The sequence below is a fragment of the Sinocyclocheilus grahami genome, unplaced genomic scaffold, assembly GCF_001515645.1.
Source record: "Sinocyclocheilus grahami isolate Dianchi unplaced genomic scaffold, SAMN03320097.WGS_v1.1 scaffold595.1, whole genome shotgun sequence".
Classification (NCBI taxonomy): domain Eukaryota; kingdom Metazoa; phylum Chordata; class Actinopteri; order Cypriniformes; family Cyprinidae; genus Sinocyclocheilus; species Sinocyclocheilus grahami.
The window spans coordinates 363,406-387,190 of NW_015505774.1; the positions used below are offsets into that span (position 1 = coordinate 363,406).

Here is a 23,785-nt window from a genome sequence, read left to right on the forward strand (position 1 = left end):
CAGGCGCTCAAAACACTTTATGATTCCGGAGGGCGGTGGAGTGGAGGCGGAACAGGGGGAGGGATGGAGGGCCAGGTCCACATGGAAATGGAGAGACCAGGAACCGAGGCAGAACCAGCGGAGTGGAGAGCCAGGGCAAAGCCGGCCGTACAGGTGGAGCAGAGAACCACCAGAGCCAGACAGTAGACCACCACGGCGGAGCAGAGGACCCCCACGGCGGGGCGGAGGACCCCCATGGCAGAGCAGAGGACCACCAGAGCCAGACAGACCACCACGGCGGAGCAGAAGGAACAGGGAACCTCCCCCGCTGAACCACACCGATCAGGAGACCATGGTGGAGACTGTAATAACGAAGAAGCAGAGACAGACAACACAGACAGAACATTGGGGTTGACAGATAAGGCTCGGTGTTCAGAGGCAGCCTCCTTGGCTGGGTCGGGACAGGACAAAAGTTCACAAACGGCCTCCATAGCCATGACAGGACAGGATGAGGCCGTGACAGGACGAGCAGGGAGCTCGCAAATGGCCTCTAACTTGACTTGACTCATGACGATCAACTGTGACTAGACTTGACTCAAGATGATCAACAGTGACTTGACTGAACTCAGGAAGATCAGCTGTGACTTGACTGAACTCCGGAAGATCCGCTGTGACTAGACCTGACTTATGATAATGAACTGTAACTTGACTTGACTCATTATGATCAACTGTGACTAGACTTGACTCAGGAAGATCAGCTGTGACTAGACTTGACTCATGACGAACAACTGTGACTTGACTCATGAATATCAGCTGTGATTTGACCAGACTCACAAAGATCTACTGTGAGTTGACTTGACTCAGGAGGATCAATGGTGACTTGACTGGACTCAAGATGGGCAGCTGTGACATGACTGGGTGCTGTTGTGTCCGCCATCTTGTGAGCGTCCTCCGCTGTTGCCGCCATTTTGTGAGCGTGCTCTAGTGTGGCCGCTATTACATGAGTGAGTGCGGAGTCGTGCTCCTCCGCGATACCCACAGTGAACGCTGAACCAACCGTCGACAAAGCATAGTCCATACACTGACTTAAAGATGAACGTGGACCCTCGTAAATGAGTTTGGATTTTAACGGTTGATTAATGCCCTCATAAAAAAAGTCTATCAAAACACAGTCCGGCAGATCTGAATAATGAGCGATGGCTAAATATTCTTGAATATAGCCCTCCAGCGATCGTGTGCCCTGTCTAAGGGCTAACAATATTCTTCCTGTATCCATGCCTGACCAATGTCCATCCGAGAAGCTGCTAGATCCTTGTGTGGCCGAGTATTCTGTTACGGGGCTGACAAGACGTGAGACGTGTGGATCCATGTGCAAGCTTTATTCTGAACAGAAGACAGAGACGTGGTTGTAACAGGCAGGTTCAAGGCGAGGCAAGTCAAGGCAAATGTGAAACAGCTGTGTGCAATCAGTGAAAACAGCTGCGTGCAATCCGTGCTGAGTGCAATCAGTGCAATGAATGATGGGATATGTAGTCCGGGATGATAAGCAACAGTAGTGTAGTGCGAGAGTCAATGTAATGGAAAGGGTGACCTCTGATGGTAAGCAGACAGAAGTTCATGGACCGGATGCGTGACACTGTATATGACAGTCCCAGTCATAGTTATTAGTATTCTGCATTGTTGTTTGTCCTGCTCGCGCTGCGCGCTGAAGAGAAAATCACCGTAGTACTACAATGAAGCGCTTTACTGCAGCACAACTCAACCAAATGCATCATATACGAGATAAATAATATATACATGATATATATAAACTGGCTGAAATGTTTTTAAATAACTTGTACCCTACCTGATTGAAAAAATCCAGTCTTTCACTCTGCCTGTGTCAATTTAAGTCTTGTTAAAGTTTTAAATCCCTGCCACCAAGATGCTCCTCTGTCGGTCACGCGTTATGGAAAGTGAAACTTAAATCTGTAGGGGTGGTTGGATTTATTCACACACGTTAAAGTATTTATTTGAAGCTTCTTTCTTTTCAGATTGTTATTTACAGCATTATCTTAATAGGCTGTATAGTAACTTGTTGGGAGAAAACCGGTAGTTCTATGTGAAATCAGACATTTGAGCACTCCCATATAGCCAAAATGGCATGATCATAACACCCGGTGAATATTCGACTGTCCCTGCGTTCCATTCGGAAGGGCTCATCTCTATGCCCTAATCCCTTCAAAGGGTTTACCCAGCGGAGTGAGAGCTTTGAATGTTTGAAGGGTGTAGGGGACCAAACAACGGTTTCTTGAAGTGCCCCTTGAAGTGCCCCATCATTCCGTGCCCACATGGAGGCGCCGTCATCATGGAAAGAATCAGCACAAAGGATCATGGGGGACCAAAGTGTCCATCAGTTGTACCCTTCGAAATCCTTCATTCGGAAGGGCCCTTTGAAATGGCCAGTTTTGAGCACTTCGGTTTGGAACAACCCTTCAATATGGCGGCCATGATTGTTTTCACTCCGAAGTGCCCTTCAGAGGGTGATATATCCCGTTTGGAACGCACTGTGTGAGATTGGTAGTCGAATCAGGCTCCTCCTATCGAAGCATCGAATCTTCGACTATTCGGGGTCACCCCTAATTCAGTGACCGTAAAGACATTTATAATATTACAACAGATTTCTGTTTCGAATAAATGCTGTTCTTTTGAACTTTCTATTTATAAAAGAAACCTGAAAATCACGATATCATGGTTTCCACAAATATATGAATCAGCACAAGTGTTTTCAACATTGATAATATTTAGAAATGTTTCTTGAGGAGCAAATCAGCATATTAGAATGATTTCTTAAGGATCATGTGACACTGAAGGCTGGTGTAATGACGCTGAAAATTCAGCTTTGATCACAGGAATAAATTAAATTTTACAGTATATTCACATGGAAAACAGTTATTTTAAAATGTAATAATATTTTTTAATTAGTTTACTGTATTTTTGATCAAATAAATGCAGCCCTGGTGAGCAAAAGAGACTTAATTCAGAAATATTAAACATCTGTCTGACCCTTTCAGCAAGTCTTTATTCCTGCTCGTTCAGATCTGTATCATCTGATAATGAAGATGTACATATTGCTGTCTTCCTCTCCTCTCTGTGTCTGTGTTCAGGGAGGCCTGTATGTGTTTCAGATCTATGATCATTTCTCCTGCAGTGGAGCCAGTCTGCTGCTGCTGTCTGTCTGCCAGTCTGTGGCCATCGGATGGATCTACAGTATACACACATACTCTCATATACGCATACACTCATAAACACATACGCATTAAATACTCAGACAAACTCACGCACACACATTAATATATCAGTATCAATAGCTGCTTTAAATAGTTCACTGACAATCTGATAAAATATAAGGGACCTTAAGGGACAGCATGTATTCATAAGATACAATAACAGTCGAGATCACATTTACAGTAATGACGATAAGTGCAGTAATTATTGCAGTAATGATATTTTGCAGGAAAAATGTGCTTAATAATGTCACAATGCTCTTAATATAATGTCTTATTTTCTACATATATTATATACATACATTAATATTTTCATATAGTGGTTATATATACCATTATATATTATATATATATACGCTTTGGATAAAAGCGTCTGCTAAATGACTAAAAGTAAAGTAAAAGTAAAGTAAATATATAATATATAATTATATATGAATTAAATATGAGAGTGTATGTGTGTAAACTTGTATTTATATTTTTTATATTTATATGTATGTTTCTATCTATCTATCTATCTATCTATCTATCTATCTATCTATCTATCTATCTATCTATCTATCTATCTATCTATCTATCTATCTTCCAGGGAAAATGTGCTTAATGTCAATGGTCCTAAAAACAAAAATATGATGTATTTTTTTGGTTACACTTTTTTTAATGTGTCCTTGTTACAGTGTGATTATGCATTTAAGTACTGAGTAATATTAATTAACTACATGAACTTACTATAAAGTTAGGGTTAGGATTAGGGTTTGGCTTGTATAGTTTAGATTAATAGAGCCCTGCATGGGCCCGACCCTTGTCCAACATCTTATGAGAATTCTCGGCCCAAGTCCGACTGGATCCCGTGTCTTTTTTTTTCTCTCTCTTCCCCATTACACAGCTATTAAAATAGTTCCGTTTTGGTTTTTAATGGCAAAGTTGACATTTATTTTTGTTTCTTTATTAAGTTAATTTAGAAATATGTTTGGAACATTTTATGTTTGTTAAATTCAAGTTTTTGTTTTTTAAAGGAATGATCAAGCAGCGGTTGCAGACAGTGCGTTGAGCATTATGTTTGATCAATTTAGCCTTCTCTAACCAACACGACTTGCCTTAAATAACAGACATAAAACACTTCATGCATTTCACAGTATTAATTTAAACATTTAACCTAGATAAATGAGCGTTGTTAGGCGCATATCCAATCGTTTGTGTGGAGAGTCGAAGCTAAAGCGCGCTTTGCAGGACATGGAGGCGCCAGTGCGATCACTTGCATTTTTTTAATAACAGTGGAAACTCAAAAATACGCCGTCATGTTTGCTCATAAAGGTAATAGTCAGTGTTGGGGAAAGTTACTTTTAAAAGTAATGCGTTACAATATTGCGTTACTCCATAAAAAAAGTAACTAATTACGTTACTTAGTTACTTTTTATGGAAAGTAATGCGTTACGTTACTTTTGCGTTACTTTTTAAATCTGGACAGGGCTTGCTTGTTTGTTTTTAAAATAAAAAAGTTATATTTTTGGCAAATATAAAAGCCTTTTCACACCAAAAGTGAAATGAATAAGCCTCAGGCTGAAGGGAAAGTAAATTTACATCCGTACAGTAGAATGCAGAAGAAGACATTTCAACACACTTCAGCAATAAAAAAAGACACAAATGTTTGTCTAGAGTAATTTGTGCTTATTAATACGGTTGAACTGGATCATCGAAGGCCAGAAGCAAAGACATTGATTAATAGAACGGGATTAAATACATAAAAGATATTTGTGTTGTTTAATATTTAATTATTGCAGGTTTGCATCATATTCTTAGTTGCATTATTTTTATTCATTTTGAGGAATACTGAATCTGTGTTTTTTGTGAGTGAGATGAATTAATGCATATTCATATTTATTTTAGAACTACAGTAACACCTTCTGATTTCTGTCACCATGGCGAAGCCAGAGCTGTCAATCAATAAATTGGAAAAAAAGTAACTTGCGTTACTTATTTGAAAAAGTAACTCAGACATTCTCTTGTAAATTAAAAAGTAATGCGTTACTTTACTAGTTACTTGGAAAAAGTAATCTGATTACGTAACTTGCGTTACTTGTAATGCGTTACCCCCAACACTGGTAATAGTATACATCATTCGGAACTGCAAAGGGTCTACTTGTATTTGTGTGCAATCACAATATAAACAAAACCTTGTGCTATTGTAAAATAAGGAAAACAAACAGGATGCGCTTTCTGTCCTCTTGGTCTTGAGCAGGAGCGCTTCACTGACATGATAAATATATCTATAGAATTTTAAAACAAAATCATTCAAATCGAAAACAAAAACTCTTTCATTATGTAATCCGTAAAGATGCATTTCTCTCTAAAAGCACGTCCAGTGAGGAGATGGCGAGTCAGGTTTGTCAAATTCATTTTTGCAACATTGACTCAGAAAACATTAGTTTATTAACAAATTCAAATATCCCCTCACTTTTTTTTGTTTGTTTTTTATTTATTTTTGTTTGTTTTTTTGGGCTGCTGTGCCAAAATTGTGTTTGCATTCAGTAGCCTATACGGCAGCATTTTTGTTCCACGTTGAAAAATAACTAAATAAATAAGATTAACGTCATAATATTTTAAGAATAAAGTCAAAATTACGATAATAAAATCATGTTATATTGCGTGAAGTTAATGTGAAAATTCCACCAAAAAAGTCGGTGGCATCCGTCATTCTTTTGACTTATTTTAAAACTCTGATTGATCGATTCATGACATTCGTTTGAATTCAATTGTTCAGATTTTTTTCAACATGCATTAAAATATTCATGTTTACTTCGTGCTGCAAATATTAAAGAGGAAAATATCATTTTTAAATATAATAAAGGCGAATTATCTCACTACAAATTAAAAAGCGTAAAAACACGTTTATAGTTTATATTTTATCATAGAATTGACAGAAGGCTGAGATTTTGTAGTAACAAAGCACAAAGCTGCAATTATTGAGTGGCTTGCATGCTACAAATAATGAATGGACTTGAAAACTTTAAACATAATTTCCAAGTATTAGACTATACCGTAAATAAAACAGCTTGTGAATAGTCACGATTCACATAACGTTTACTTCAGAAAAATCAACAATAGGGCCTAAGATAAGTTAACCAAGTTGGAGCCCATAACGTTTGGGGGCGCCCATACAAATGTTTTGCATATGGGCCCGGGGCTGATTCGCTACGCCACTAGTTACTTGCATGTAATTATGCATATTTAATTGTTGTTATAATAGTAAGTACATGTAACATGTGTAACAAGGACACCTTAAAGGGGTCATATGATGCTGCTAAAAAGAACATTACTTTGTGTATTTGGTGTAATGAAATGTGTTTATGTAGTTTAAGGTTCAAAAAAACCCCATTATTTTCCACATACTGTACATTAGTATTTCTCCTCTATGCCCCGCCTTTCTGAAACGCATAGATTTTTACAAAGCTCATCGGTCTGAAAAGCGAGGTGTGCTCTGATTGGCCAGCTATCCAGAGCATTGTGATTGGCCGAATACCTCAAGCGTGTGATGGAAATGTTATGCCCCTTACCATATTGTGCCATGCCCGGCCGCTCAATATTTGGGTTGAAGTGTTCTGGAACAGTGTTGTAAATACAACTTAACCAATGATTTCTAGTCGTGTCCTCTTTTGGAAGGTCAAACAAAGTAGTTTCGTTTTCACAACGAAACAGCATCACACACTGCGCGGCCTTGAGTGAGCGGAGGCCAGAGGCCTAGAGTGAGCAGAGGCCGGCTTGAGTGAACAGAGGCAGGCAGGCTTGAGAACGGCGCAGCCGGCAGATTCGACGAAGGAGCATCCGGCGGGCTTGCGTCAACCACATGTGACGACCCTGGGCTGGACTCTGCTTCATCCATGGTGAAAGCTGATCCGGCGATCCACAGCGCAAAGTTGATGTATTTCCTCAGCGACCAGCATGGATCAGCTCCAGGCATGACAAAGCGAATATCGTCCTCTTTTGGAAGGCCAAACAAAGTAGTTCCTCTTCAGGAACTCGAGCTGCGTCGAAAACGCTTGGACGCAGCGTCGAGGTCGAGGTCGAGGTCAATCCTCACTACAGTCAAGAGAGTGAAAGAAGGCCAGTCACTCACTGTCAAGCAGTTTCAAAGACTGCTGGGTCTGATGGCAGCTGCGTCCAACATGATTACTCTTGGCCTGCTGTACATGAGACCCCTACAGTGGTGGCTCAAGACCAGGGGGTTCTCCCCCCGAGGGGAAACCCGCTTCGCATGTTCAAGGTCACGCGGAGATGCCTACGTGCCTTAGACATGTCATATGCATATCATGGCATATCATCATCCAGCTCCGCTGGGGCTGGATGCCATGGTACAGGCGTGGCCGAGGCTTCGCCTGTACGCCTTTCCCCCGATCGCTCTGCTCCCAGGAGTTCTGGAGAGAGTGTGCCAGGACGGAGTCTGCTTACTGTTAGTAGCCCCGTTCTGGCCGGGCCAAGTGTGGTTCTCGGACCTGATTTCCCTTCTTGACGGCTCTCCATGGGAGATTCCCGTCAGGAGGGACCTCCTCTCACAGGCGGAGGGCACGATATTTCACCCCCGCCCGGAGCTGTGGAAGTTATGGTTGTGGCCCCTGAGGGGGCACAACTAGTAGCTTCCGGTCTCTCAACTGAGGTTGTTGAGACCATCCTCCAATCCAGAGCTCCCTCCACGAGGAAACTGTACGCTTGGAAGTGGAAACTTTTCACTTCCTGGTGCAGAGACCTCCAGCTCGACCCAGCTAGCTGCCAGTTGGTACAGTACTGGAGTTCCTGCAGTTTTCTACAGGGTTAACCCACTCCACCTTGAAGGTCTACGTGGCGGCCATTGCGGCCTACCACGCCCCTCTTGGTGGCATTTCAGTGGGGAGACACTCAGCACCACAGCCCATTGTACTTCAGGCCTTCAGTCCTCCTCCCTTCAGGGAACCAGACCAGCAGAAGCTTTAACTGTACGTCCACAGAGCTGCCCTGTGGAGGAGGGCGGACCAGTTGCTTGTGTGCTACGGTCCCCCTAAGAGAGGTCTTCCAGCAACTAAGCAGACCCTCAGTCGGTGGATAGTGGATGCCATCTCCTTATGTTATGAGTCCTCTGACCTCCCCTCGCAGTTAGGGGTCAAGGCTCACTCGACTCGAAGTGTGGCAGCATCTAAGGCTTTCTTAGCGGGTGTGCCTATGCAGGACATCTGCAACGCTGCGGGTTGGTCCACGCCCCTTACCTTTGTTAGGTTTTATGAGCTAGACATGCGAGCCACTCCCGGCTCTTCCATTCTCTCGCCCTAGTTGTGCAGTATTCCACACTAGGCAGAGACTTGGAAGTCTGGCGGTGTGTGCATTCTCATTCCCCTAGCGTTTTCGACGCAGCTCGAGTTCCTGAAGAGGAACGTCTCAGGTTACATATGTAACCCTAGTTCCTCGAGAGAACGAGACGCTGCGTCTCGGTGCCATACTTCCAGCATCCCTGCCGGCTCTTGCTTCATTCCAAGAAGCTGACGCTGGCTCCGCCGCACGTGCTTTTATAGCTTCCTGGTCATGACGTCATCCGCCGTGACATCCTGTTCAGCTATTGGACTGATTTTACATGTGATTCAGAGCGTGGGTCGCAGAAGGCGTTCCCCTAGCGTTTTCGATGCAGCTCGAGTTCCTGAAGAGGAACTAGGGTTACATACGTAACCTGAGACGTTTCGCTTTCACAAGGAAACACACAGCGCCTTCACAAGATGGCGGCAGCAACAACAATACTACAGCGAGAATAAAAGTTACGCCTTCTTTCTTTGCGTGAACATTTGGGTGGCGTTATGCAAATCTTCCCACATTGGGAGGTAGACATGTGGGGGCATGTTGGAACGAGCCGTTTTAGGTAGGCGTGGTTGACTCTTAACTTTTATAAAGAATATCTCTTTGGATTTGAGACTTTAGTCTTTGCAACTTTACAGATCTTCTTTATGCACCAAGAGCTTGTAACACTCCAAAGTGAAAGAAAAAATTGAAATCGCATCATATGACCCCTTTAAAATAAAGTGTTACCTCTTTTTTTTTATTTTGGGATGATATGGACATGGACACTTCCATGAGCTGATCTTCTGCTGTTTTCAGGTGCAGATCGCTTCAGTAACAATATTAAGGCCATGATTGGTTACCAGCCGCTCTGCATCTTCAGGCTGTGCTGGCGTTACCTGACTCCCGCCATGTGCATTGTGGGTCACTCGATCTGGACACTGATAGCAGATGCTGATTGATCGTCAGCATCCTCTGAGAACATCTCTGTGTGTGTTCAGGGCACATTCGGGTTCTCGCTCATGTTCTGGTCTCCGCTGACCCTCGCCAACGGTGTGACGGCCCCTGTATGGGCCACGGTGATGGGCTGGACGCTGACGCTGTCCTCTGTGTCTCTTCTGCCTCTCTGGGCCATCTACAGCCTCATGAATACGCCAGGAACCCTTCAACAGGTAAAAAAAAATCCACTTTACCATGTTAAAATCCATGATATAATGATATAAACCTTTCCCTACCATTGCATTAAACTTAAAAAAACTAAACTACTAATAATCCTAAAGACAAATTCATCAATCAGAGAAGTTGCTGTTATTATGGAAACCGCCTACTCTCATGAAGCATCGCGGTAGTAGAGTCTTTCTTGCTTCACTCCAGTGTTGTTAATTGTTACCTACAATTAAAACTATTAAAATATGTTATTGTTAATTGAAGCTGAAATAAAATATAAATTTGAAAATTAGAAATGTTCCCTTGGCAACTAACTGAAATAAGTTTGAGTTAAAAATTACACACACATATGTATATGTATGTATGTGTTGTGTATGTATGCATATGTATATTATATATATATATATTGTAACACAGTTCGTAGATTGGGAAGAAGGAGGTGGGAACCGGCGAACATTTAAACAATTTAATAACAAAATAAACACAAAACTGAAAATAGAGCGACAGCCCCTCACGGACGACTGCCGTGCACAAACAGAACCAAAACAACAACAAAGTCCAGGCCTGGTCCACTCTTGTCTTGCACTGTCATCACCCCTCCTTTTATCCTTCTGGAGCTCCTCCATGGGACTCGAGCCCGGCCTCGCTCCGTTCCCCCGGCTCTCGGCCCTGCCCCACTCATCAGATATATATATATATATATATATGCAAAAGCGTCGACGTGGCATCTGAAATTTTCTTCTAAAATGAGCATTTTTATCAGCCTCCTATTTTTATGTGTAGTTATTTCACTTTAATGGCAACGAAAAAGACCGATATTCATTGCCAATGAAGTGAAATTACTGAATATATATATGCAGTCACTGTCAGAATTATTGGAACACTTGGTAAATATAATCAAAGAAGGCTGTGAAAATAAATCTGTATTGTTTATACTTTTGATCTTTAATTTAAAAAAATTGTAGCACGCCAGGGTGACTATGAACATGAAATTGTCGAGCCATGACTTCCTGTTTCACAGGACTATAAATATGAGGGAACCCAAAGGCCAAATTCCCTTAGTCATCAATCACAAGGAGTAAATCCAAAGAATATATTTATGATCTGCAGCAAATGATTGTTGAGCTTCACAAAATAGAAAGTGGCTATAAGAAAATATCTAAAGCACTGAAAATTCCCATTTCCACCATCAGCACAATAATTAAGAAGTCTCAATCAACAGGAAATGTTACAAATCTGCCTGGAAGATAATGTGTGTCTATATTCTCTTAAAGTAATGTGAGGAGGATAGTTTGAGTGGCCAAAGACTCTCCTAGGATCACAGCTGGAGAATTGCAGAAAATAGATGAGTCTTGGGGTCAGAAAGCCTCCAAATAAATAAATAAATCAAACAGCACCTACAATACCACAAGTTGTTTGGGAGGATTTCAAGAAACAATAGCAAACATTCATAAAGAAACTCCAGCATATTAATTTGTCAGACATTACTGGAATATCTCATTGGACTGGATTCTTTGGTCAGATGAAAGTAAATAAATGCTTTCTGGCAGCAAACACACAAGATGGGTTTGGTACACACAGGGCTAGAAAAGTACACCATGTGTACAATGAAATATAACGCTGTATCTTTAATGTTGTGGGCCTATTTTTCTGCCAGAGGTCCTGAACATCATGGATTTTAGCAAACAGCAACAGATAAAAAAAAATCAAAACCTGACTATCCCTGTTAGAAATCTTATTCTGGCCAGTGTTTGGATCTTCCAGCAGAACAATGATCCAAGGAAAAACAACATTAAAATTAAAAGAAAAATGGGTCACTGGACACAAAACTAAGGTTCTCCCATAGACATCCCAGTCCTCTGATCTGAACCCTATAGAAAATAAGTGCAGTGAACTTAAAGGGGTCATGAATTGAGAAATGTTGAGGTCATTGTACTATAAAAACATTGTAATGAGTGGGGCGGGGCCGACAGCCGTGGGAACGGAGCGAGGCCGGTGGAATAAATGATAATGAGCAACACCTGCCCCACTCACCAGTCTTGAGTCCCAAGGAGGAGATCCGGAAGGATAAAAAGAGGAGTGACGACAGTGAAGGACGAGAGAGGACCAGGCCTGGACTACTTATGTTGTTGTTTTATTATGTTTTATGCAGCAGTCGTCCATGAGGGGCTGCCGCTTTTACTTTTGTTTTGTGTTTGTTTATTTCATAATTAAAGTTTTATGTTTAAATGTTTGCAGGTTCCCACCTCCTTCTTCCCCGATCTACGAACTTTGTTACAAACATTCTGTACGTTTCAGAGCTCCAAACTTCTTTTTTAGTCCAAAAACAGCTTTTATTGAAACCAAGATTTTAAAAAAAAATTTGTTTCAGATTTTGTCACATTATGATGTAATGCAACGAAAGAGCACCTCTGCAAAATCAGATGATCGCCTACTTCTACATCATCACATCTTTGGCCCGCCCACTGGAGCATTAGAGAGATGAGAATGAGATAAGATCAATACAAGCTCACTGGACTAAAAATAACATTAGGCTTGTTCGACTTCATGCTGCGCCACAAAGATCGATTGCCGCCTGACAAAAGCAATGCATTCTGGTTAGAACATTTGTCTGACTTTGATCGGCGCTGCAGCCGCCTTACGATCACATGTGCCATCAAAGTACCGCGAGAGCAAAACGAGACCAGCCGCCGAGGTCAGGCACTGGAGTTGCTCAAAATTGGCTGCGAAAGCCTTGATTACGACACACTTTATTCTCATTGGTTAGATTCTGTGATGACAAGCACAACGTGTGTTGCGTGTTTATTCTAACAATTCAATTCCAATAGTGCTCACAAATCTGTGTTTTTATAACAGTAAAAGTCGCACTGTTATCTTGAGTCATTTTTTATCAAAAACACTAATAAAAGCATATACTTTATTATATAGGTATTTAGTAGCCTATATGTTTACATGCTGAACTTTATTCTTGAACAGATGGCACTGTATAAAGCAGTATATAAAAAGTGTTTATGTTGGTTATAAAAACGTTTCTGTGTATTTGACAAATATTGCTTTAATTCACTTTATCTGTGATACGACTATGCAAACACCGTGAGAGCGTGACTACCGGGAGCAGAAAGTGTCCGACTTGACGTCTCCGCTTTTAATTCCGCCCTGACTGCAAGTGGCTACTCTCGCCAGCCGGTGGCAGGCTAGTATAGTTCATCTCGAACAAGCCTATTATCTTCCAAAGGATCCCAATCCCAGGAAAGTGCTTATTTATTCTCAACTATGTGGATGTCTCAGAAGAGCATTATTTGTTTGTTTGGTGCATTTCACTGTGAATTCTTTGGTCAACCGAATTGCCTCGATACTATCGAGTATCGAAAAATGTCTTGTTGTTCGGTACCAAATTTCGATACCTAAGGGGTTAATCAAGGAAAAACATTAATGTTAGGTGTGTTCGACTTGATGCAGCGCTGCGCAGACCGATCAGTGTTTGACATTAAAGTAGCGCGAGAGCGATTCGAAAGCTTACAGAGCAATCTGCTCTCTATAGCTCTTGCGGTACTTTGATGTCATACACCGATCGGCCTACACAAAGTCTCTTTAAGACAAGTCATTTCACTTGGTGGCCATCTTTGTAACGCCTATCATCTTTGTAACAAGTGCAACTCCTATCTCTTTGAATGAGAAAACATCAAATTCTCCAAAACTGTTTATGATTAAACTTCAGATTTGAAATCACCAATGACATCTGACAACAACTGTCTCATAAATGTTGTTTCTTATGCTCCAGTACCATTAAAAAAAGCTTATTTTTCAGGCTAGACCAGCCAATGCGCATGTGCAGTCCTAAGCGCATGCCTCCAGAATGCTGACTATTTCTATAGTAACTGAGACTTCTAACGGCAGCTGCAGTGACACGATGACTTTACCGAATAGTGATTGGCTCTTTTTCTCAGAAGGCAGGGCTTCATTCGATAGAGCAGCCATATTAAGCGTTGCATTTTCCCTATACGAGTGACACGTCTTGGGTATTCTATAGTCTTTGGCCTGCACAGCGCCCTGTCAAGTCGAACACACCTACTTTACGCCCAGAGACGTGGCTCACAAGTGAGGCTGTAGTGTGCTTAACCGTCCAACCCCATGTAGATTTAAGGCTACGTTTACACTAGTGTGTTTTCGTTTTAAAACAGCTTTTTAAAATGAAAGTATTCCTCGTCTATAGCGGCGTTTCAGAAAAGATATCCACCCATACTGCACAACCGAAAACCACCATCGAGTGTTTGTAATAACTTCAGATTGCGATCTAAAGTGTGATTTGGACAAGTAATGTTGCTGAAATATGTTATTTGTTGTCTTTTATATTGGGCTGATCACTACTGCTTAGCTTTTCTCATGTAAATGCCCTGTATTGTTATGATAGGCAGAATCTCATGAAAATTACATACAAATCATATACAGTACTGTCGTAATCGTGTGTTTCCCTATCGATACTTCACTCGTAGTGCATCTGCTAAGACGCTGGCCCCGCTCCCTCATGCCTCGCTCTCTCCTCATAGGGAGGCTTCCTCCGTCCTCTTCTCCCAGCCAGACCAGCATCCCTCTGCGACTGCAAGCGACCTGGTCTCATTTGATGGGAGCGAGTGTGACTCACTGGACGACAGCATGTCGCTGGCAGCTTCAGACGCAGAGGATCTGTCAGGCTCGATCAACGACCCCACCCCTCAGCCACCTGGATGAGTGGTTCTGGCCAGGGAGCTGTCAGGCCCCTCGTCAACAAGCTTCACAATTCTTCCCGGAAGCATGTCAATACACAATCCTTCCATTCGGACTGTCCCTGGCTCCCCGCACTTTTACGAAGTGCATGGACGTGTCTCTTTTTCCTCTAAGATGGGAATCCGTGTTCTGAATTACCTCGACGACTGGCTCGTCTTAGCCCAGTCGGGGGGCGAGCTACTGTCTCACAGATCCTTTCTCCTCAGCCACTTAGAATGCCTGGGGCTCAGGGTCAATTTTTCCAAGAGCACTCTGTCTCCCAGCCAACGGATATCGTTCCTGGGAGCAGTTTTTGACTCGGCCCAAACGAGGGTGACTGTCACACCAGAACGTGCACTGGCTATACAGCAGCTCGAGGCCTCTTTAAAAATAGGAGCCTCTCGCCCCTGTTTCAGATGTTTCAAAAGATGCTGGGTCTCATGGCCTCCGCATCTCCGGTGCTACAGCTGGGCCTGCTTCACATGCGGCCCCTTCAGTACTGGCTGAAACCCCTAGTTAAGTCCCACACCTGGCATCTCAGATGCCTTCGAATCAAGGTTGACCAGGCCTGCGTGGCAGCTCTGGCCCCTTGGAAAGACTCTCAATGGATGGAACGGCGCTTGCCCCTGAGAATTGTCTGCAGAAGGAAGGTGGTCTCAACAGATGCTTCCATCATTGGTTGGGGAGCGCTGTGCGATGGCAAAGTTGAACCAAGGAGCGGGCATGCTGTCTCGGAGCAATGTCCACTCAGAACAGTGGATGCTCCACCCACAAATGGTTCCAAAAATCTGGGAGATCTTTGGCAAGGCAGAGGTCGATCTCTTTGCTTCAAAAGACAACTCTCCTTACCCAACTTATTTCGCGAAGGACACGGACGCGTTGGCCCACAACTGGTCCAACCTCCTCCTTTACGCTTTTCCCCAATCTCCCTGATCCTGCAGGTAATCAGGCGAATCAGGGAGCAAGGGTACAAAGTTCTGTAAGTAGCCCCGCTCTGGAGGAACCAACACTGGTTCGCAGAGTTGTCTCAGCTGCTTGTAGCAGCTCCATGGCCCATTCCCCAACACTGGTTCGCAGAGTTGTCTCAGCTGCTTGTAGCAGCTCCATGGCCCATTCCCCAGAGACGGGACCTCCTATCTCAGGCGAACAGAATGATATGGCACCCCCAGCCTGAGCTGTTTGCTCTGCACCTCTGGCCTCTCGATGGAAGCCTGTGGTGGCCGCACCAAAGGGCTTCCAGTCACGAAGCAGAGACTTTCCAAGTGGATAGTTGATGCTATTGTGCTAGCATACTCCTCTTTGGGCCTGCATTGCCCCATGGGAGTAAGAGCCCATTCGACTAGAGGTGTGGCCTCGTCTTGGGTGTGGTCTAGCGGTGTGTCCATTGCAGAGATCTGTGGGGTGGCCGGCTGGGCCTCGCCATCCACATTTGCCAGGTTCTATAATCTGGATGTCCCGGCCTTACAGGCCCTGGTCCTTTCTGCATAATGGGTTCATTCTTGTCTTAGAGCAAACCAGTGCTTAGGCTTTGCCGTACTTTTCCCTTAAGAACGCCCTTAAGTTTCCCTTACACTTAAGGGCGTTGCATAAAATATCCCTTAAATGTTACTTAAGGGTTTCTTAAGGTGAAACATCATAAACCCTTAGAATTTCTCTTAAGTATCCCTTCAAACCCATTAAGTGTTGCATAAAGCCCCTTAACTGTCATTTTCCTAAGGATAACATAAAGGTTGGAAAATGTCACCTTAAGTGTTACACAAAAGTCTTCTACAAGTCATGATCAGTTGGTTTATATGTTAAACAGATTTTAATTTACACATTTATTCACATATAAACATTCAAAATTACATACAGCACATAATTAGCTCAAACGTGAGTGTCACACTCCAGAGCAAATTTATATTCCATAATATTTTATTCCTGTATTCTCCTACATATTACCTGGAGATGACTTGAAAAACACACATAAACCATATATTGTTGCAATCATAAGTTTATTGTGTTTATAAAATATATTTTATATTTTAACTTATTTTATAAGCTTATAAAATAGGCTACTTCTATGAATCCGATTTGGATTTTCAGCGCGAGAGCGCCCTCGGGCTTCGAGTATGAATGAAACGTGTTTAGTGCATTAATGTTCACATCGTTTTGGATACGAATAAAATGTCATGCATAGACTATCTTGTCTCTTTGCATTTAAATATATATTTATTCACACTAGTACCTGAAAACCTCTACATGGACAGAAATTATTAGAGATCTTTATTTGTTGTCCTGAGTGCCGAGGCTGTAGGGATTTTTTTGGAACAATTACTTAAGGTCGGGCTGACCTCTGCGAGCTTGGCCCTATTGCCCCCTGCGGAGCTTTCCCTGCAAATTACTTGGTCCCTCTGGGCCCCTTGGTGCTTAAGGCAAGTTCAAGTATGAGTCGTTCCTCTAGCATAGCACGGCGAGATTGTACTGGTTCCCCATAGCATCTTAGCAGACGCAGTACGAGTGAAGTATCAATAGGGAACGTACTTGGTTACTAACGTAACCTCGGTTCCCTGAGATACTGCGTACTGCGTAACTAGCCGTGCTATGTAGCTGCACGACTCAGTCGTCGCTTCAGTCAAAGTAACCTTAGGATCTTATGGCGATATGCCCCCTTATATAGATGGCCCCGCCCATTCTGGCAGGCTCTGGCGAGCTTCGTCGCCGTAGTAATGAATCCACCTTTGACCGCGCATCTGATCGACAGATAAACCGTGCGCTCCTATACTGTTGTGGATATTTCAGCAAATTTTGCTTCGCTTAATTATAACGTCTACAATAAGTAAATAAAGCTTATCACTCTGTTGATTTTTTTTTCCCCAGAGACAGTTCGCTAAACATTTTGTTTGTGTAATTAACATGTTTAAATGGTCAAAGCAACACCGCAAACACAGGAGGAGCGCCTTTAGAAGGATGCAAAGAACTATTATAAAATCTTTTAGAGCTGCTTGAATTCAACTCACTTTATTTTCCTTTTTTTTTTAAATAAAAGTATAGCCTATTTAATTTGTGATTTTTATTAGTCGTGTAGGATATGCTGTAACTGATATCATGTGCATTACAAGTTTAAGAGTGTGTGTGTGTGTGTGTGTGTGTGTGTGTGTAATGGTGAGTCAGCCGAGTAAGGATCCATCTGCAGTTTATTAACAACAGATTTACATAATACTTGTACTAAGCAGCCGTATGGGTGAGACAAGAGCATAAACAAGAACAGGCAGTGATCGGGGCAAGCAGCAGAGGATCACAATCCAAATAACAGGCAGAGGTCAGGGCAGGCGGCAGAGAATCAAAAAACAATAAACAATCCAAGTAATATACGGGTAAGCAGTCCACAATAAAGAAAACGCTCAGAAATGATCACCACAGCAAATCAAGACATTGCAATGTGTGTGTAGTGTGCTTATATGAGGTGTGTGTAATGATTAGCAGGTGTGTGTGCAATCAGTTCCAGGTATGTGGGCTTCTGGGAAATGGAGTCTGAATAATAAACAGTCAATATTCTGGTGAATGTTCCCTCTGATGGTGCGGAGGAGGCAGTACGGGAGCCTTATTTGTGACGGTGCGTGGTTTCCACAAAGAAATTTAGAAAATACAAAAGATTACAACACTGTAGAACATCACTGAATTAAAATAGCCTACACACTTTACATAATAAATCACATTTCTTATCAATATCCATTTAGCGATTAACAATAAAGATTAAAAATAAGGACAAAGATACACATTACAAATAAGTCGTTAAAGCGCGTCCTAAACACAAAACCCCCACTTATTAACTAACAATAATAGGCTATTTCAAAGATGCACAAATGCAGATATAGGTGCAAATAGAATACTCTACAGTGACATCAACCTTGGTTTTAATCATAGACTGTATAAGCAGTTAGTTTATCACACAGAACGTTTTTGCTGTGGTGAAACTGTGATGAGTCATGCATCTAGCAAGAGCTAAAGGATAGGCTACACAAAATAATAATATTGATTCAAGTATTTAACATTTATTAATTAATTAAATGTCAGTTATGAACAATACTGCACAAATTATAGCGATCACGAAGAAGGTCCTTATTCTGTCCCAAACGCATACAGTAAAGTGGATATACAGTATACAACACCCCATCAGTTATATTCAGGTCTATACTGCCACCTGTTGGTGTAGTTGTGTAACTTAGAGAACAACTTTTGTTATGTCGAGATCACGAGAAAATTAAGTCGTGATAACGAGAAAATAACACTCATTATGTCGAGATCACGAGAAAATAAAGTCATGATAACGAGAAAACAACTTTTGTTATGCCGAGAACATGAGTAAATAAAGTCGTGATAACGAGAAAACAACTTTCGTTATGTCGAGATCTAATTAAGATTTAATTATCTTGTGATCACAAGAAAACAAGAAAGAAAAATATTAATAATCCATGGCCTCTTAGGACTTTCGTAGTAATGCAATCTTATTTTTAAAAATATTGTTCAATCAGTCAGTCAAGCGTCACCAACTAAGCAAGACAAAGGCGACAGCGGCAAGGAACCAAAACTCCATCGGTGACAGAAATGGAGAAAAAACCTTAGGAGAAACCAGGCTCAGTCGGAGGGCCAGTTCTCCTCTGGCCAGACAAAACCAGCATGGTGTGGTTTAATTTCAGGCTGCAACACAGGTGCAGAGGTCTTGTCTGGTTCCCGTGGTCTTGTGCCGATGGTCGTCGAGGTGAAGAGGTCTTCGCAGGGGATCTGTCTCTGGGGCGCATCTAGTTGACATGGTCTCCGCTGGCATTCAGGGCTGTAGAGGTCATCTCTAGGTGCTGATCCACCATCTGGTCTGGATATGGACTGGATCTGGGTGGCTACAGTGACCATCTGATCTGGATACAGACTGGATCTGTATGGCTATGGTCACCTCAGAATAAGAATGAAAGAGACTGATATTAGCATAGATGCCATTCTTCTTCCAATGTAGCGGGTACATCGGGTGTTATGGGAAATGTTCCCGGTTCTGGTTGACCTATTTGGTCTGGTTGACCTAGTGTGTCTGCCTCCCGAACAATGTAAGGTAGATTGTTCCAGAGTTTGGGCGCTAAATAGGAAAAGAATCTGCCACCCACAGTTGATTTTGATTTTGATATTGTAGGTATTATCAAATGGCAAGAGTTTTGAGATTGCAGCGGACTTGAAGGACTATAATGTGGTATGAGCTCGCTCAAGTATTGAAGAGCTAAACCATTCAGGGCTTTATAAGTAACTAGCAAAATTTTAAAATGCATTCGTTGTTCAATAGGGAGCCAGTGCAGAGTTGGAGTTTATTTATTAAGCGTGCAGAGCAACCACCAGTGGTGTATTGTAACGAAGTAATAATACTTCGTTACAGTACTTAAGTATTTTTTGGGAGTATCTGTACTTTACTTGAGTTTTTATATTTCAGCCAACTTTTACTTTTACTCCACTACATTTCCTAATTAAAATGTATACTTTTACTCCAATACATTTCCCCGAAGCATATTCGTTACTTACTACAAAATAGTCAGAAGTCAGAAGAACACGGACTGCAGGAAAGCAGATTTGATGAATCAGTGGTCTGCGGTCTGCAAGTTAGACTCCTAAAAACACCTTTGCTCACATGCAAACAAGTGCGCACAACCATGGATGATTAATTTTCCACTCAAGTCGAGTCTGGGGTGTGTTGTGCGATACAGCATCGTCTGCGATAATGTGGTAAGGGTTGTTGTAATGATGTGCGATCTGACATTATCAAGTAGGCTATATCAGCAAATCACACACGCACGTGATTTATTAGTCTATTAAAACTCAAAATTCAAGGCATTCTAAATTATAGATGGCAAAAAAATGCTTCTGTATACGTTTTATATTTATATAATTCAATATAGTTAACTTAATCTATATCACACAAAGAGTACCGTTTTTCTACAGATTTCAGCATGAACACATTTAATAATAATTTTATACAAGTTCAGTAAAGCAATAAGTGACTTACATTTTAGACATAATATTGCCTGTTTTTACTCAATTTTGCTAACGAAAATAGTTCCAAACAAAGATCACAGCACTGTTGCTTATTGTTTTCTTTTTGTATTGTATTGTATTCAATGGTGTTTACTTATTGAATGAATCAGCTTTTTGAACGAATCGGTTGAATAAATTATTCAGTGATTCACTCATTGACACAGTCAAATGCTTTGTTTCTGAATGAATCAGCCGTTTGAATGAATCGACTGAATCTCAATGACTCACTCATTAACAGTCACTTGCTATCACCTACTGGCGGTTTTAATTTCACATTTCGACTGTTTTTTTAATGTTTTAAATTATTTCAAATATCATTATTCAACGATTTATGTTAAAACCAAAACATTAGGCCTATTTATGCATCTGTAACTGCAGTTTAAATGCATCCATGTCCCCTCTGTGATACATAAACTGTGTAAATACATCTAAATGCTATGTCAGATGCAGATTCCAGAAATGTTTTCTTATGTTGGAATGAAAGACACTAAGTACCGGATGAAGTGCTTCTTATTCTTACCCAAAAATACAAAATGGAACAAAGAGTTCAAACTGAACACAATCTTGCTACTTAAGCTGTGTATGAAAATTTTTTATATATATGTATTTGCTTCTTTTCCATTTTGTATTTACTTGTACTTTTACTTTCAATACTTAAGTATGTTTACGATAAAACAAAATACTTTTCGTACTTAAGTACAATAAATATCACATACTTTAAGACTTTTACTCAAGTAATATTCTAAACGGTGACTTCTAGTAAGATTTCTAGTAAGATATCTGTACTTTAACTTGAGTGTGGCTTTCAGGTACTTTATACACCACTGGCAACCACCCAATAAAGCATTAAAATAATCTAACCTCGAGGTCATGAACACATGAATTAACGTTTCTGCATTTGACATTGAGAGCATAGATCATAATTTAGCTATATTTTTAAGATGGAAAAATGTGGTTTTAAAAATGCTAGAAACATGGCTTTCAAAGGAAATCTTGCTATCAAATAGCACACCTAGATTCCTAACTGATGATGAAGAATTAACAGAGTAGCCGTCAAGTGTAAGACAGTGTTTTAGGTTATTACATGCAGGTTTTTTTTTTAGAATTTAGCAGTAGGAAATGACTAGTCATCCAGTTTTTTATATCAACTATGCATTCTATTAGTTTTGTGAATTTGTATGTTTCATCAGGCCACGAAGAAATATAGAGCTGAGTATCATCAGCATAACAGTGAAAGCTAACATGTTTCGTGATGATATCTCTCAAGGATAACATGTAAAGTGTGAAAAGCAATGGTCCTAGTACTGAGCCTTGTGGCACTCCATACTGTTCTTGTGATAAATATGTCTTGTCATTCACTGCTACGAATTTATGGCGGTCAGATAAGTAAGATTTGAAACATGACCATGCAATTCCACTAATGCCAACATAATTTTGTAGTCTACTCAAAAGAATGTTGTGGCCGATAGTGTCAAATGCAGCGCTAAGATCCAGTACCACCAATAGAGAAATATTTTTTAGTAAAAACATAGTAAAAGTTTTCAAGAGAGCTCCACATGTAATACTTATATCATATGCAAGATACTTAACGGGACTGTTCTAATCCATTCCTTTATAAAAAGGGATGATGTAGAACATTTAATCACAAATCCAAGCGTTTTAGCCATCCAGAGTCAGACAAGCTTTCTAGTCCTGTAAGCCATGCGTTATTGTTATCCAAATGACATTTGTTTATGTAAGTGGCAAATAAAATCCCTCACGCAGACAGAGAGTCTCGAGTGTCTGGACTAATAACCCTCCTAATGTCTTGCTCCTGAATAACAAGCCATTCATGTGTTCCTGTGTCCAGCGTCTATGTCTGCTGTGCCGCCCTGTGCAGGACTCCACGCTGACAGATGAGCAACTTTACACTGGTACGTGTTTGACCTTTGATCTTGGCACAAAGAAGCCCAAAGATCCATTAAGAACATGGTGTAATTGAGTGAAACTGAACAGATCTGATCTAAAGAGTCCAGCGTTTGCTCTGATATGAGACTGTAGTGGAATGTTGAAGACTCAAAGGTAAAATAAACTCTTTGTTTGTTGTCAGAAGCTTAATAAAAAGCAATTAAAGCTTATCTCCCATGTTAATCTAAGTGTATACTATGTGTTCTTTGTATATATATCCTCTAAATGCATGAAATATCTGGATGACCTACTACTTTTGCATCAGTCAATACACTTGACCTTCCATTTTCAGTGCAAATGAACCAATGAACAACTTTTTTCTTGACTCAGTCTACAATAGAACATATTTTTAAACTAGCACAGATTCAGAAATGGTTTTATTTTTGTCCTTAAGTTAAAAAAAATCTATTGTTTTGTTATGCACACTAAGCTGTACACTAGTAGTACAAATGTGGTCTATAGGTTAGTTCTCTCCTGGAAACTGTGTTTGTTCATTCATTGCAAATGGTTCTGCTGTGCTGTTGCTTTCAGTTTCACATCACATATTACTGATGCTGGAAACTTGTCATGCCTGGTTATGATATGCTAGTCAGAGTTAGTCAGCTCAGGATGTGTTCATGAAACATCAGATCTTTACTGGCATGATGACTCTTGAGTGTTTGCTCATACTGTAATGGGATGTGTGAAAATAGAACAACATTTCTCAAATAATCAGATTAATATGATCTAATGGATTTCATTATGATATTATTTTCATGATAATGAAGCATGTTCCTCCATAATCTGAATGCAAAATAATCCTCATTCTCTTTCTTTAATGCATTCACTTTATGTTTCTGGTCATTCTAGTTTTGGCAACTCGTTTTGTTTTTTTGTTGTTTTTTTGGTAACTCTCTGTTGTTTTTCTTTTTTCTTTTGTTTGGTAATTCAAGTTAGAAGTCTTAAGTCTTAATGCTCCTAAACACATAATCAAGCAAATTAACATACAGGTTTTTTTTCTCCTGTGATTTTGTGATGAAATACCACCTATATGTGCTCTTGACAGGTTTTCAGAAACTAGAGGCTAAATTATTTAATATAATTTAAATGCAGCAGATATAGGTACATCATGTTAATTGTTTATCTATTTATAAGCGTTTTTTGATGTTTATGCATTTTATGCATATGGAATATAACTAATATTTTTCATGATCTGTCACATAATAAATACAATAATGCAGTAGAAGTCTATTACTGTATTCTCAATTATAGTCACAAGACCTCAGTGTCACATCTAAAGTGAACAGATGACAGAATCAGATGAACCCTGAAAACAGACACCAAATTGACAGATACTGGATTTC

At 40.8% G+C, this 23,785-nt stretch overlaps 1 protein-coding gene across 1 annotated transcript in view; it reads left to right on the forward strand.

Annotated features, from left to right (window-relative positions):
* Positions 1-23,785, forward strand: part of LOC107557246 (sodium- and chloride-dependent GABA transporter 2-like) — a 50,593-nt gene that overhangs the window by 25,315 nt on the left and 1,493 nt on the right. The window contains exons 11-14 of the mRNA XM_016240599.1: positions 3,126-3,228; positions 9,354-9,454; positions 9,536-9,706; positions 22,345-22,556. Coding sequence (XP_016096085.1) covers positions 3,126-3,228; positions 9,354-9,454; positions 9,536-9,706; positions 22,345-22,476 — 507 coding nt within the window. The 3' untranslated portion in view covers positions 22,477-22,556. The remainder of the gene's footprint in view (positions 1-3,125; positions 3,229-9,353; positions 9,455-9,535; positions 9,707-22,344; positions 22,557-23,785) is intronic.